This window comes from Podarcis tiliguerta (genome assembly GCF_965153285.1).
Source record: "Podarcis tiliguerta genome assembly, chromosome: 1".
Lineage (NCBI taxonomy): Eukaryota > Metazoa > Chordata > Lepidosauria > Squamata > Lacertidae > Podarcis > Podarcis tiliguerta.
The window spans coordinates 33,553,816-33,570,311 of record NC_139534.1 but is presented as its reverse complement, the minus strand read 5'-3'; the positions used below and the strand labels follow the sequence as shown (position 1 = coordinate 33,570,311).

Sequence of the window (16,496 nt, the reverse complement as noted above, 5' to 3'; positions counted from 1 at the left end):
ACAGGTGCAATTCCATCTTGAAATCCATCTTTTCTGGTTCAGCTGTATGTCAAGAAAAATATTTCTGCCTTAGAAGATTTTGTCCTGTTCTGCTGGCAGTACAATGCTGTAGAATAAAGTTATTGCTGATAATTCACTTCAGTTGCACATGCTAGAAGTGATTCCATATGTATGCCCTGCTTGTAGGGACACTGCAACACAGATTTAGTCTTAAGGCTATACAAGCAGTTCGCCGTTCTTAAGCATGCATATTGCAGCCCAAGCTGCATTATACTAGGTGAGATATTGGCTGTTCTCAGGAATGCATGTAAATAGAATATTTGTTGCCTGGCCCTACTTAAGTTAAAGTACATTTCCTCAATGAAACATTGAGAGTAATGTAGATTCCAGTAAGTCTGCTTGCGGATTCATAAATCCAGTGCTTTTTTTTCTGGGGGGAAGCAGGGGTACGCATACCCCTAAACATTTTGTGAAGCTTTGTACTTTTCTCCATTTACTGTATTTATTTTCCTCAATTTGAACTATAAAATGGTGGTTTTATTGAGTCAAAAAGAGAGAACCCTAAACAGTTTTTTAGGGGGGGGGGGAGAAGCCCTGCATAAACTTTAAAAACCCCAAATTTCAAATAAAAATATTCTCCAATATTATATAACATATGAAAATAGGTACAGTTGTCTTGTAAGTGAGAGAGTGCTTCATCATAGTGTGGTGGTGGCCCGCCCAAAGGGCCACAATAAATGTGATAATGTGTACCCCTGGAAATCCTTGAGTGCGCTTCTGTTAGAGAAGTTATGGTAACCTGTAGCTTTAAGAAACTGATGATTTTGCAGGTTGCCTCCCCCCACCCCATTGGAGCAGAAATACAGCTAATATGTGCATCACAAATATACAGTGGTGCCTCGCAAGACGAAAAGAATCCGTTCCGCGAGTCTCTTCATCTAGCGGTTTTTTCATCTTGCGAAGCAAGCCCATTAGCGGATTAGCAGATTAGCGCTATTAGCGGCTATTAAAGGCTTAAGGGATTAGCGGATTAGCTGCTAAAAGGCTATTAGCAGCTTAGTGCCTTAGAAAAAGGGGGTGGGGAGCGGAAAAAACCCCCCAGGAATCGCAAGACATTTTCGTCTTGTGAAGCAAGCCCTTAGAGAAATTCGTCCTGCGAAGCACCTCCAAAACGGAAAACCCTTTCGTCTAGCGGGTTTTCCGTCTTGCGAGGCATTCGTCTTGCGGGACACCACTGTACAGCTGAAAGCTAGAACCTCAATTGCTACATGGTGCAAATGGCTACACGTAACACAAGTTCCCAACATGCACATTAATACAATGTAACAGGTCACAGTGAGAATCAACGCTGAATCAACAAAATTGCCAATGCTTATTGTGCATACGTGACTGGTGAAAATTGAAATGCTTTGTTTGAAACTTTATAAAAACCACTGCCTGAACCATCGGACACGGTTGCAGTTTTGCAGAACGATCCGACTGTAACCTATTGCTTTGCAATAAACGTTGGGCTCCTAACCCCTCAAGCTTCTGCGTTTTATTGGCATAAGCTCAGGAGATAAGCCATTTTTGGCTTACAACAATAGTGTGATAGGAAGTCCTGCTGAGAATGGACCCACTGACATTAATGAGGTAGATTCAAGTAACAGGTTTCCCTGGCAGAACCCCATGCAAGGAGTGCTGCTAACCCAAAAGGGCTTTGCTCCTCTATTTCCCTGTTTCCCCACCTGAGTGGGTTGGGAGAACCCACAAGACAGTGTATGGGGTGGGGTGGGGGGAATTCTTCCGCCAGGCAAGCAGAAATGTTTGTGATGATTGAGTGGGGTCTCCTTAGCGTTACACTGAATTCCACCCACTGGACCTTAGTTACGTCTTTTAACTTCTTATCTCAGTGGACTTTTTGAGTCCGTGGCTCCCTTGACCAACTACATTCTTTCTGCGGCACCCCTGTGGGGCTCAGGAGTCCAGTTACGTCACCCCTTGCCTGCAGAGATGACAGCTTCTCACACTTTTCCGAACACCCTCCCTTGTGGAGTGTTCCCTCAGCATCCTCTCCTCTCCCCTTGGGCGTTCTCCGGGCAGCTGCTGGCGCCGCCACTCGTCTCTCTGAGCTGCCCCCTTGCCCCAAAGAGAGACGCCTCCTCACACTGCCCCACAGAGGCCTGGGAAGCACCCCCTGGCCAGCCCAAGAGGCACCATTTGCCTGGGAAGCTTGCAGCCAGGGCTGCTGCAACAAACAGCTGTGCAAGCCTTGGGGAGGCAGAGAGACAAGAGGAAGGAAAGAGGGACAGAGGCCAGTGTTGCTCACTGCACCCCTGACCAGCATTCAAGACGCCCCAGGGTGCCACAGCACACTGGCTGAAAACCACTGCCCCAAACCCCTATTGGGGTTTTGGCAGGGAGCATGGGGAGAGGAAGGGGGAGGAGAGTCCTGTTGCACAAGCCAAAATCTTTGCGCTGACAGAATGCGTTGGTTGGATACAATCGGTCTGCTCTGAGTAGGATTAACATTGGACACTACCAATTGACTGCAGTAGCTGACACAACCCAAGAAAAATGTTTGGAGGGTAACTTTAAGCCTACTATAAAAAACAAAACAAACAAAACAAAACCCCTACCATTTTACAGTTTGATAGTACAACCCTATGCATTATTTCCATGTGTGAAAATACAGCAAATCCACAAAAAAGCAATAAGCTTTTTGACTGGTAGAAGTTGCACACAAATTACTGATGAAACCAAGTGCCAAGCTCACACAGAATGGACACAGATCTTTCTTCATGCAGTGACCTGGGATTTAGACACGGCAGTCATGCCCTCTATTGGTAGAGCCTAATTGTCTGAATTGTGTTGTTAAAGCACCATTAGCTATGCTCTTTGTATTTGTAGACACTGCATATAAACATTTTATCAGTGAAACATCTGCTTGTTTCATTTTTAGGTGCTAAATGAGCATTCAGCTCTTGTTCTGCACAACATGTAAGAACTGAATTTAAATCAGTGATTTGGGTACTAAAGCTCTTTATCATGACTTTCCATTTTTAATCTCAAAGAAATGTTATGCAAAACAGTGTGCTGGATGTTGCTTTTTGAAAGAGTACTGTACAGTAGCGATGGGATTTGTTGCTGGTGGTTGAACATGTACATTACTTATTTCTACGCTTCATTTGGTATATTCCACAAATACTCTTCCAAGAAATCTTCCGTTATTATCCCTTCTTACATATAAGTTGTGCCACATGTTTAACAATGGAAGGCAGGGCTTTTAGATTGTATGTGGGCAGAAATATGAGAAATGTAATAAGCGCAAGGAATAGATGACAAAGACTGCACAACTTGAGTACACTTATTTGGGAGGAAATTCCCTTGAGTTTCCAGGTAAATAACATTGCAACGAAAAAGACTCCCATTTGGCAGATATCAGAATCATGTAAAGAACCCTCAAAAAGCAGAAGAATTAATAACTGTATGGGATATAAAGACATACATTTAAGTAAAATATGAAATGTGAACTGAGTTTAGTGATCAATAATTTGTTTTATAATACCATATATGAATATTTTGGCAATGGACTCATTGAATGATCAGAGATTGTCGAATGTGACCAATGGCTGTTATTTCATACCTATACTGTGTTGTATGTTTGTTTAAAACAGACATGTAATAATAATAATAATAATAATAATAATAATAATAATTTATTATTTATACCCCGCCCATCTGGCTGGGTTTCCCCAGCCACTCTGGGCGGCTTCCAAAAGAATATTAAAATACTGTGATACATCAAACATTAAAAGCTTCCCTAAACAGGGCTGCCTTCAGATGTCTTCTAAAAGTCTGGTAGTTGTTCTCTTTGAGATCTGGTGGGAGGGCGTTCCACAGGGAGGGCGCCACTACCGAGAAGGCCCTCTGCCTGGTTCCCTGTAACTTGGCTTCTCGCAGTGAGGGAACCGCCAGAAGGCTCTCGGTGCTGGACCTCAGTGTCCTGGCAGAGCGATGGGGGTGGAGACGCTCCTTCAGGTATACTGGACCGAGGCCGTTTAGGGCTTTAAAGGTCAGCACCAACACTTTGAATTGTGCTCGGAAACATACTGGGAGCCAATGTAGGTCTGTAACCCAAATGTAACCCAATGTAACCCAAAGGCAAACTGAAGATAAAAAGGGAGAGGCAAAAGTCATCATCTGTTCACTTTTGGGACATTTGAACAGCTTGTGAATTAAGGTAAGTGGAATGAAACAAGCTGGCCTTCTCCTCCTGCTGTGGTATAGCGTTAATTTGAAGTGTAGGAGCTTTATCATGGCAGCCTCCATAGTCACACCCCCATGTTCATGGTCCTGCTCTCAAGGAGTGTCCAGGAAGGCAGAAAACAGTGTTGATCTATTCATTTTCTCTCTCTCTCTCTCTCTCTCTCTCTCTCTCTCTCAACAGCATGTAATAGGGTCAGTATGTCTACAGCAGGCATGGCCAAACTTAGCCCTCCAGCTGTTTTGGGACTTCAACTCCCATCATCCCTAGCTAACAGGACCAGTGGTCAGGGATGATGGGAATTTTAGTCCCAAAACATCTGGAGGGCCGAGTTTAGCCATGCCTGGTCTACAGCCTCATGCAAAGGAACTCCACCTGTTGAAACCCAACCTTTATTTAGAAAGGCAAACTATCTTGCAAAAAAAGTGTAATTATACAAAGTACTAGTGTGAAGTAGAATTCAGCCTCTGCTTGGTATTTTCCTCACACAAATCTGTACCAAACAAACTTGAAAGGCTCATTATTCCTTCATTCAGTTGCCAGAGCAAGGAAAGTCCATTCATTATCCTAGTGCCGCACCAGATGATGTTGTCACTCCTGCTCTGGGGAGAAAAAACACACATGCAGTGACACCCTTGAGTCTCATGTGCTCTTTCTACCTAGGATATCGCCACAGATGTTTCCCTGTACTAAATAGTTTGTGCCTCACAGGAGGAAAAGGGTCTCATCTGTGCTGGCCCCTATTTTCTACCCCAAATTCCCCTTTCTCTGCCTTTCTAGCTGCCGCTTTCACTCTGCCTTCTCTGTTTGGGCCCACAGCAGTCTTTAGGGCTAGCATCACCCTTCCTCTATTTGTGCCTTGGTCCCACAGCGTGATAATTATAACCCACATTACTATGCGCTTTGTGTCAAGAAAGTCTATTCTAGTTGAGAAGGCGACCATATACGGAACCACTTATCCATGCCCGGGTCTGATGGAGTAGTGCTACTGCTGCTGCAGTGCTGGAATTTTGCAGCATTTCTTTCTTTCTTTGATGAAATTAAGGAAGTGGGTATAGCTTCTGCTGCAATGTTTGCAACAGGCAGAGTGACCAAAAAATAATAAGGGGGTGGGGGGTGGGGAGAGCAGCTACCCAGAAACTGGCAAGATCTCTCAATATTATTAGGCAGGATTGGACTTCCACCAGCGGCACCCCCTCAGATCCCTCCATTGGGTGACTCTGCTCTGCATTGGCGAGCGTCTAAATCCTTTTCCACTTCAAGCTATCCCTGTGCACACATTTCGATCTAAGCTATTTCCCCCCCTGTAAGTGCCACTGCTCCGCCGTACAAACTGGCACACACCGGCCTCCTGGGCGAGCGCCGTGGCTTCTCTCTCTCTTTCCCCGGGAGCGAGGTCTGCCCCGAGGGGCGAAGTGGGCGTGTGCCCGCGGGGCAGCGGAGACGGCGCCTCGGGGCCAAAGCCAGGTGGTGGGCGAGGCGAGGGCGCCCAGGGTAGGCTAGGGAGGGGTAGCCTTTGGCACTCTCGACGCCGCCGCCGCCTCCTTCGGCCCCTCGGCGCGAAATGAAGGGTCGGAGCGGTGCGGGCGGCGGGAAAAGAAGGCAAGGGGCAGGCGGGGCTAAAGCAGAAGGTCTGCAGATGACCGCAGGCAGTAACTCACGCGCGCAGCCAGAGACGTCTTCTGCCGCCGCCGCCGCGCCAACTCCCGCCTCCCACCTCCCACGAGCGTGAGGAGGGGGAAGAAACCCACGCGAGTCGTTTCCTCCGCGCAGCCTGAAGGGCGGCTGAGCAAGAGAGCAACGTGGATTGATCCATTCGCTTAGTACTGAGCGGGTGGAAGGGAGGGGGAAGGCGAAAAAGCAGCCTCGAGAGGGGAAGGACTCCTCTCTCTCTCTCTCTGCGCCCCCCCCCCCTCTTTTTTAATGTTATTTTTACACGCAGCTCCTTCGGCGGCGAAGAAGCCGTAGGAATGGGTGGTAGCAGAGCCGCGGCTGCTGCGCCTCAGTTGGTGGCAAGGCGCCGCTGAGGGACTCTTCTTCTCTTTCTCTCTCCTTCGGGGACGCACGCCATACGCGGCGCGCACCCACAGAGCAACTCCTCAGGCGCGACGAGGCAGCTCGCTCTCGGGGTGTTTTTTGTCCCCCCCCCCCCCGCCGCTTCTGAGGGAAGGAAGGACGGCAAGAGGAGGAGGAGGAGGCTGGTGAGGAAGAAGAGGACCTGCCCAGCGATGCCTTTGTGCCCGCGAGAGGCGAGGAAAGGGCGCCAAAAAGCGGCCGCCCGCCTGGCGGACTGCGGCTAGTTTGCGCCGAATCCGCCGCCTCTCTTCTTGCCTCCTCTCTCCCCCCCCCCCACCCGCGCAACTTCCAGGAGCGGATTAGGAAGAGGAGGACGATGCCCGATTGAGCTGCCTGCTGCTGGAAGGTAAAAAGATAAGGTGATGGTGATACCCCTGCTCCTCCTGTACGTGGCGGGGTCCTGCTGGGTTTGAGTTGGGGAAGGAAGAGTTGATTTCTCCCCCCTCCCCAAAAAAGGGAGACGGGGTGGCTGGGGTGGGGAGGGGGAAGAAAGAAGGTGGTCCGAAAGAGCAAATGTGTTTGTGTGTATTGGAAACAAGGGGAGGGAAACAAAAGTAAGAGCGGAGAGGAGAAGAGGAAGGTTGGAGAAGAGAATAGAGGGAAGGGTGCAGCAGTCCTACCAAGTCCTTCCACCTTTCTTTCTTTCTCTCCTCCCTTCCCCCCCAACCCTACAAACTGCGGATTGGCGACACTGGCCAGCCTGGGTGTATTATGTCTGCACTGCGAAGGAAATTTGGGGACGACTACCAGGTAGTGACCACCTCGTCCAGTGGCTCCGGCTTCCACCAGCAGCAGGCGCCGGCGCACAAGAAGAAGCGCCAGCGGTTTGTGGACAAGAATGGCCGGTGCAACGTTCAGCATGGCAACCTGGGCAGCGAGACGAGCCGCTACCTGTCGGACCTGTTCACCACCTTGGTGGACCTCAAGTGGCGCTGGAACCTCTTCATCTTCATCCTCACCTACACGGTGGCCTGGCTTTTCATGGCCTCCATGTGGTGGGTCATTGCCTACATGCGAGGTGACTTGAACAAAGCCCATGACGAGAAGTACACTCCTTGCGTGGCCAACGTCTACAACTTCCCCTCCGCCTTCCTCTTCTTCATAGAGACAGAGGCCACCATTGGTTATGGCTACCGATACATTACGGACAAATGTCCGGAGGGCATCATCCTTTTCCTGTTCCAGTCCATCCTGGGTTCCATTGTGGATGCATTTCTCATTGGCTGCATGTTCATCAAGATGTCCCAACCTAAGAAAAGGGCAGAGACGCTGATGTTCAGCGAACATGCTGCCATCTCCATGAGAGATGGCAAGCTCACCCTCATGTTCAGGGTGGGCAACCTCCGCAACAGTCACATGGTCTCTGCACAGATCCGCTGCAAACTCCTCAAAGTAAGTTTAAGGCTCTCTTTCTTGCCATCTGTTCTAACCACACATGCATGTTCCTCTCTATGTTTCACCTTTTTTCCAAGTTTGCACTCTACACCTTTCTTCATTAAACAAGATTTCATGGAAGCATTCATGCCTCCACTTTTGCCTTTTGCTCACCCCTTTGCCTCCATGCAGTCTTCTGTACTTTTAAGTTTGCTGGATCTGCTTTGCTTTTTCATTAGAACCTCAAGGTCTACCAACCAGAGCCAGGTGCTGAGACATATAGTTTAAAGGAAAGAACAGGGTGCCTCTGCCTATATCGTTTTGAGCCTTGGAATTTGTTTTCAGTACCTGAGCTCCTAGTCATTTCAGACAGAAGCCCACTCCTCACTAGCTTTTTTCATTTAAGCTGCTTAATTTTGGTGGGGAAAGTCATTTTGTTGCTGCTGTTAAGCAATGAGAGTAAGAAACTTTTGCAATCAGATTTCAAATCTACTAGCAGATCCCGATCAATCTACTTTCTACCCACCCTATGGAGATCTCTCGGCACTTCCCTTCCTTGGTTTTCCAGCTCTAGTGCAGTTACATTGTCATTTCTCATCAGTTCTCTTCTGCGAATATCCTCCCTGTCTGTGGTTCCTTCCACCATGTAGTCCTTATAGCACTGTCTCTCATTCCCCTTTAAAAAAGCATGAATTCCTTCATATCTTCCCCAGTTCTCAGGGCAATACCCCCTTTCCACAGTCATATTCCAAAAAAACTGGAATTAACAATAAACTCTTTGAGACATCCAGCCTTTAAATCAAGACTTTCTCCTACCCTCTTCTTTTTGTAGAACTGTGTGAAACAGTCCACTAGCATGTTACATTTTTAAAATCCTTTAAATTCATTAAACCACCTGTTCTTATAAGTAAAATGGAAAGATGGTTGCTCTCTGGAGCTTAATAGAACAATATGTTTTTCAGAGTTCAGTCCTTCAATTGAAAATATTGATCACCCCCACATCATAAAGGTCAACTGAGTTCAGTGGAGGTTTCACTTTAGGAGTATGAGTGACAGATAGTGATGTCATATATACCTTCGAAGGACTCATTTTTTCTACATCCAGAATATTGCTTTGCCTCTGTCTTAAGACTAATCAGATAAACAGAATCCACAATCTAGAGTCACTCCAATAGCCTCAGGTCAAAATAATATTCTCCACCGGCCACATCTATGTACACAGTTAGCTTGCTTAAATGTATATCATGTGATTTGAATATTCTGAAGCACCATGTAGATGCATTATCATCACTGTCCTTGGGGGCCTGTGTACAGGAGTATAGCTACAGCCTTTTAAACACCCAGTTAAAATACTGTCTGTACTGTACATGGTTATATAATATCAAATAAGGGCAGTTCATGCCACCGAGGCTTTGTGAGATGCAGTACTGCCTATCTCCTAATTGTTGGGACTGCTCTATAAGCTCTCATGCTCCTCCCTTCCCTTTGTGCATGAGGGATAATAGTTCTTCCTTCCTTTCCATTTTGGAGTTAACTACAGTTAGTGTTACACCTGTTGTGGCATTTTTACTCCCCTGAATTAGTGCCAAACCTCATTTTGCAGTCGGGATTAGAGGCAGGTTTGCAAACTGTTTGGGCTAACTATGGCTAGAGTGAATACTGGTGGAGAAATGAATGCTAAGCTTAGTGTGGAGGTGAAAAAAAAAATAGATTAATGATGAAAGACTATTGTGACAATAAAACAGAGAGCTCTTCGCTGAGAGGGACATGTTCTTCTCTGGTTTTGTAATTTTTGAAGGCTGCTGTAACCAAAAATTTTTTTTCCATTCTGCTAGGTTTTTCCCCAAACACTCTTTCAAGACTTTGTGGTGGAGGCTTAATGGGTCTGACAGTCTTATTGCATTTTAAGTTTATGGAGAAAACACTGACTTTACTGGGACTCTCATTGTGGGTACTGGTGTCACTCATGAATGGAGATTGTGAAGAGAAAGTCCCATATAGGTTCAAGTAGGTTGCCCACGTTGCTTTTTAGCACTGTGGGCTAGATGGGACTTTTATTAATAGTAATTAAATCCAGACCCCTAAACATCAACGCAACATCTCAAGAGTGAAGAAATTCAAAACATTGAGAAAGAGGTCAACAATAGTTAAACATTTGTGCATTCAAGGAGTCACTGGTTCAATGAAACTTTTAGTGACACGCCTAGTTCTTAATTGATTGAATAATGAAAAGTAAATTATAATAAATTTAGGAAATTGGACCATGATATAGCATACCCCAAGCTATTATTTATTAAAAGATGACGCGAAGCTACCCTTAGCTGCATTAGGATAAAATTCATAACTGATAAAAAATGCATGAAGAACTATTGCAGCTTTTCCTACCAAGACATACTTAAAAAAAACCAACCTGGAAATTTCCATTAATAAGCATTGTAGTCATAACTCTCCAGCTTCCATGTAGAGAAGTAGTTTTTTTTATCAGTAATGTAAATCAGTAAACTAAATTGCAGGTTCAGTATCCTCATTAGTATTTGTCTAGAGGGCACCGGCATATACCACAGAATGGACTTTCATTATTAGGCTGTAATAACCAATTATGAAGTACAGATGATGGAATTTAGCACAACCCTGAATTTAAATTAATTATTTCCCCGAGTTCTGATTTGCGTCGCACACCAATTACCATGCTGATTGATACATTATGAAGTTGCTCCTTTCTATAACATTGAGATGTCTCTGCATATGATTTACTAGACAGCTGAAGCAGCTTTTTAGAGTTAGACAGTCACTCAGAAAATGCGATCAACTTTATAGAAGGGAATCATACTTTGCAGCTACATGGCTGTGTAGTGTACGCTTGTCCAGTGAGTAGATTTGTTTCAGAATATCTTTAAGAATATAGTCATTTTAACTCTTCTGCTATCATGTGTGGGTGGGGGAAAAAGGGATTTAGACCAAAAGCATTAAGAATTTAATGTTGTATTTTAAATGTGTGCAATATCTATCTATCTATCTTTCATAGTATATGCTGTGCCCGTTAACACAGAACAATAGTTGCACAGATGTCATGCTTCTGTGTGAATTGCTGAACTGCTGAACAGCCCCAAGAAAAGAAAATGGTAAATTGTGGATGGCATACTTTAGGGTGGAGTAAAGAATTTGCTTAAGAAGCATCACAGCAAATTCAATAAAGTGAAATCTAGATCCAGTGTCAAAGTGGCAGATATCTTTCCCCCTATCTCTTGACTACAGACAGCAAAATGGTATATGTTTGTTGAAAATAATTTGATGTTGAACAAATTAGGATTTGAAGGATATCATATTTGGAAAAGTTAGCATAGAATATACATCTATTTTACAAGTATGAGATCTCAAAGGAACCCAGTCAATCATCTTAATGTTCAGTTCATACTCTCTCTCTCTCTTTTTAAATAAAGAAAACACTGTCATGATGGTGAAGCGCAAGGTTCAGAAAACATGAATCACAGTGAATGGCACCTTAATTTGGGTGGTATAGTTTGTGAAGCTAAGTATTAACAGTAGATGAAGAGAGAGATTCACCCTAAAGGGCCTGAGTTATAAAGTAAATTGCATCATAGCTGTCAACTTTTCCCTTTTCTTGCAAGGAATCCTATTCTGAATAAGGGAATGTCCCTTAAAAAAAGGAAAACGCTGACAGCTATGAATTGCATACAGGGAGATGGAGCGTTGCAGTGGGGTTAGTTCTTTTTAATTCTAAAACATATTTATGTGTTCTAAAATTTATACCCAATCAGAAATTCAGGAATGGCTTTAATTGGTGGGTTCTCTTATTCACACCCTTGTGAAATAAATAGGGCCAGGCAAGGATACGGCAATGTTCACACGCTGTTGTCTTTCAATTTGGTGGGGTTTCCCTTGAAGTTAAGGAAACAATGTGGAAAGAAAGAAACTAAGTTCCCCAGGAATGATATTAATGAAAATAGTTGGGTTGTATCCAAATGTCATAGCAGTCCTAAGTTGCAGCCCTAAATTGCCCATTCCTGCTTCCTCGTGGATAGGTTGCTGGGAGCAGGTGGATTGGGCCAGATCCCTGTGCCAGCTCTAGTCTGGCATAATGACCAGGCCCACATTGGCTGTGAGAGCCATTCAGGATCCAGTGGTAGGGACTTCTGTGCTCAATCTAAACCCTTTTGCAGCCTGGCATACGGATGGTGATGGTTCAATTGCTGCCTTTTCTATGCACCATTGATTTTAGTGGAACAACTCTGAGTGTGACTTAGCCCAATACAACCCCATGTATTTGATCAGCTGATATGAACTACAAGCAACTCCTCATTTACACGGAGGTTCCATCGCACTGTACACATAACTAGGATGTGCTAACGCCCACCCTTTTCTGCCCCTGCCTTGCAGTTTCGAAAATGGTGCATGCGTCAGTGGGCATGCGTGTTCTGATCACACATGGGAAGTTGCCTATAGTTTTAGAGCTGCTGTTTTAAAAAATTTCAAGCATAGCAGTATGTTTGGCCAAAAGCAGTGGTCAGCAAACTTTTTCAGCAGGTCCACTGTCCCTCAGACCTTGTGGGGGGCCAGACTATATTTTTTTTGGGGGGGGAATGAATGAATTCCTATGCCCCACAAATAACCTAGAGGTGCATTTTAAATAAAAGGACACATTCTACTCATGTAAAAACATGCTGATCCCTAGACCGTCCGTGGGCCGCATTTAGAAGGCGATTGGGCCGCATCTGGCCCCCGGGCCTTCGTTTGCCTACCCATGGCCAAAAGCATCTGCCTAATTAACAATGTCTGCTTATACTGCTGCATGTTAAGTGTAGTTTACGTCCAAGAAAGGGTAGCAAATGTTTCTGAATACAGTTGCTGCCTGATAGCACTAGATGCCGGAAGAAATAGAAGCAATATTGGAATGAATAGAAACATTCACCAAGGATAGAAAGTGTGGCATGTGGTGGATAGAGTATTTCCTCAGGGTTCAACTTCTCACTGTATCATAGTCACTGAATATTCTTAGGCATTTCAACAACTTTCAGCCTAACTTATTCACAACATTATAGTGAGAATAACATGGTGTAGCACCATGTAAAGCATGTCATGTCCCTTTAAAAAAAAGACAAATTAATATACCGGTAATAATTGAATATAAATAGAACTGAAAGAAAACTGACAACAAATTCTTAGTCTGAATAACTTCAGAGATTGGTCAAGAATCATAAGAAAGTCCTTCAGCACACACAACGTCAAGTAATAATAGTAAAAATAAACAAAGGTAGATGCATCCAGCTATACCCATTCTAGACTGTTAGTGTTCACCTTCCAAGTCTCTCTTGTGGTCTTCTCTTGGCTCTTTCCTGCCCAGCACTACTATCTAACCCTTTTTTAGGGTTTCAGGCCTTTCTCTTGAAGCTCCTCAATTTTCTGATTCCATGACTAATTTTCCCTATTTCCTTATCTTCTAGTTTGACAGTATTTTTATTTTTCCTGCCAACATTTTAGGGATGTTGCCAATCAGAAAGGGAATAGTTTCTATTTCCCATTAACTGCAAGGTTCCTAGGTTGTGAAGCCTTGACCCTTCTTTGCAAAGCGTCCACCAGGAAACTTTTGACCTTCCTGTGCTCTACTTCCCCGCTGAACTTTTAACTCTCCTGTGGTAGAGAGCACCTGAAGCAAGAAGGAACCATTTCATAGCAACCAAATAGAACACGAAATGGTGGAACAGTTTCATTCAGTCACACACTGACACAAATGTTCAAGATCCAGAACCATTCAAGGAATCCTCCCCAATAATGCAGATACTGGGCTGCTTCATACAGAAATGCAGAAAAAAATGCTATTGACTCTTGTCCTACAGTGACACAACTAAAAAGGATGTACACACTTTTCTTTCGCTTGCTTTAGCAACCACATTATGACACCCAACAATTCTCCAAAGCTCATGAGCTGCTGAACGTTTAATTATAGTAAGATGTATTTATAAATAATTCATGCATGTTCTGTAATGTTTGGCTCCTTCCCTCCTCCCTTTAAAAACAGCATTTCTGCATGATCTTTTTGTTTGGATTTTCTCTCGGATGATTGATAGCGGGAATTGTTGGCAAGGATGTGACTTGCTGTCACTCCCTTTAAACTCACTGTATTAGCTTGTGATTTCTCTCTCTCTCTCTCTTTCTTCATGTTTTATATAGTCTCGGCAAACGCCTGAGGGTGAATTTCTCCCCCTCGATCAACTTGAACTGGATGTAGGTTTTAGCACAGGGGCAGACCAACTTTTTCTTGTTTCGCCACTTACAATCTGCCATGTGATAGATTCCAAAAGCCCCTTCTATGACCTTTCTCAACGAAGCATGCAGACGGAACAATTTGAGATTGTTGTCATCCTAGAGGGCATCGTGGAAACAACTGGTGAGTACAGTGATCTCAAAGTCGCTCAAACCACATGTTTGTGTTTAGTTTCAAATATTATTCCTTCCTACCTTGGCACTAAAGACACATAAAACAAAAGGTTATTTCTTAATGTTGATATTGCATTAACACACAGTAGGTTGCACATGTGTAACTGAGTTGACGCTTTGGATTTGCTTTGCCTGCCTCCCCAAATCCTAGACATAGTATGATAATAGGTTCCTGATAGATCTGCCCTGGGCAGGTGGGGAGAATTCATAGGAATTCTAATTCCAGTATTTTCGTGTGCAGTCCTCCGTATTCCAGAAACACTCCTATGGAGACTTCAGATCAGAATACAGATTACAAAACCACAAATATAGATCAGAGCTGATTTGTAGTTGTGCAGAGGTTGTGGAATGGAGCCCCACCTCTTTATTAATTAGGGATTTTGTTGCTGCTACAAGTGAAGAGTCCCAGGTTGTGATCCTCTGAGTGTTTAAAATGTTGAATTGTATTTTAAATCTGTTTTTAAAAACTTGTGTTCTGATGGTTTTATTGTACTATAACCTGCTCTGGTGTCATATGATGAAAGGTGGACTAGGATTTTTCTTGCAAGTAATTAGCCTCACTTTGTGAAATTTGGCTGGAGGATGTAAGAAATACAACCTCTGCATTCACTGTAGCAGATATGGATTAATTTTGGGTATGCGTACAACCTTCAAATTATCTGCAGTGGTTAGCTCTGGATCTCCTTACACCAACCTTGCATGGAGCAAAGGGAGTGGGTTCCAGTGCTAGAGAAAGTTGCCTGTCTGGTTTATGCAAAGCGTATTACTATAGATACGTGCTTATCCCTCCAAGCTATATCCTGCTCTGATCAAGGGGAGCAGTTTAGAGCCTGTTAGTGCTTCTTACCCTCTGTTTGGTCTATTCCCATTTGCTTCCTAGTGTGTCAAATATGTTTATGCTAGTACAGCGAATGAGCTCCTCCAGTTATTCTGTGTGTTTTGTTTCAGTCGAAATCCAGAGTTGTGAGGGCTGCACCAGTTCCGCTTACTTTGGTGGGTTAGGATGTTGCTTGTTTTGTATCTCTGTTCACCTTTAGATAGTAGGATAAAACAATTCAGACCATAGTGGAAATGAAAGGCGAAACTGCTGGGGCTCAGAAAACTCATTGGTATGGTTATTAGCAATTGTAGTTGTAGAATTGAAGTTGAGTGTAGAATCAAAGGCAGGTAATAATAAATCGAATGGAGAAAGGGATGGCACTGTAAGTTGACAGAGACGAAAACGGAAACTGATTGCATGCAGAAGACGTATACATCGGGTTTCTGTGCTACAGATTGATTTTATTGAATATGTTTCAGAGAAGAGAAATGGCAAGTGATATATAGGTAAGGAAGCTAAATCCAAATTACAATGTGGGTTCATTCAGTGTACATTCATTAAACCAAGAAGGTTCGGAAAGTTAATTTTAGCAGTAAATATAGTAGGCATTCTGATACTTTGATGAACTGCTTGCCCCCAGAATAGTCGTGAGCTTTGCCATTTCCTTCCTTTGAGCGTGGAAACCAAGCATTCTTTAAATGTCTTGACAATTATAGCGTTTAACAGTTGCAGTTGTCACCAAGGAAATCCTGATTTATAGTCATGAATATTGTTGGGCAGTTCCAAGGTGGGAGTGGCTGTCACTCCATTGAGCCACATCTCGGAGTGGACCTGGTATGGATATGAAAATATCGTAAAACAGTATCTGTAAGCCTATGCAGGTACACACTTTCCTGGTAATAAACCCCTATGAAATGTGGGCTTTTTCTGATTGTACACATATAGGATTTCACTCTTTAGTTTGCGTAGCAAAGCAACCTAAACCAGATTGTAAAAAACAAGTTAGTAGAAGACAATGTTGGAGAAGAGTAGTAAATTTCAGTCTCCAGTAGTTCTGTTTTCTAGCAAATGCTGTAAGTAGCAGAAATGAGTCAGTTTGAATAGTTTATTCACATTTGTACATATGACCTAAAATTGTAAGTCAGTTTGAAGTGCATCACAGTCCTAACATTAATTAAGGTAAAGGGATCCCTGACCATTAGGTCCAGTCGTGACCGACTCTGGGGTTGCTGCGCTCATCTCGCTTTATTGGCCAAGGGAGCCGGCGTACAGCTTCCGGGTCATGTGGCCAGCATGACTAAGCTGCTTCTGGCGAACCAGAGCAGTGCATATATTAAATAATTCTGATTTTTAGGTTCTAAAAGGCTTTGTTTTGTAACAAATGCATCATTGGGTGGCTGTTTCCAAAATAGGGGTTATGGAGAGTTGATAATTAATTTAAAACTTAAGGAATCTGTATTTAAGCAACCTTTAAATCAGCCGTGGGAATCCTAGCCTATGAGGCTGTTTTCCCCAAACCATGAC

At 43.9% G+C, this 16,496-nt stretch overlaps 1 protein-coding gene across 3 annotated transcripts in view; it reads left to right on the top strand.

Annotated features, from left to right (window-relative positions):
- The first annotated feature begins 4,136 nt into the window (after nt 1-4,136).
- Nucleotides 4,137-16,496, top strand: part of KCNJ3 (potassium inwardly rectifying channel subfamily J member 3) — a 106,914-nt gene continuing 94,554 nt past the window's right edge. The window contains exons 1-3 of one of the 3 annotated variants that reach the window (XM_083410580.1): nt 4,137-4,222; nt 7,022-7,714; nt 13,886-14,102. In XM_083410580.1, coding sequence (XP_083266706.1) covers nt 7,034-7,714; nt 13,886-14,102 — 898 coding nt within the window. In that variant the 5' untranslated portion in view covers nt 4,137-4,222; nt 7,022-7,033. The other 2 variants (XM_083410579.1, XM_083410581.1) reach the window with 2 other exon arrangements.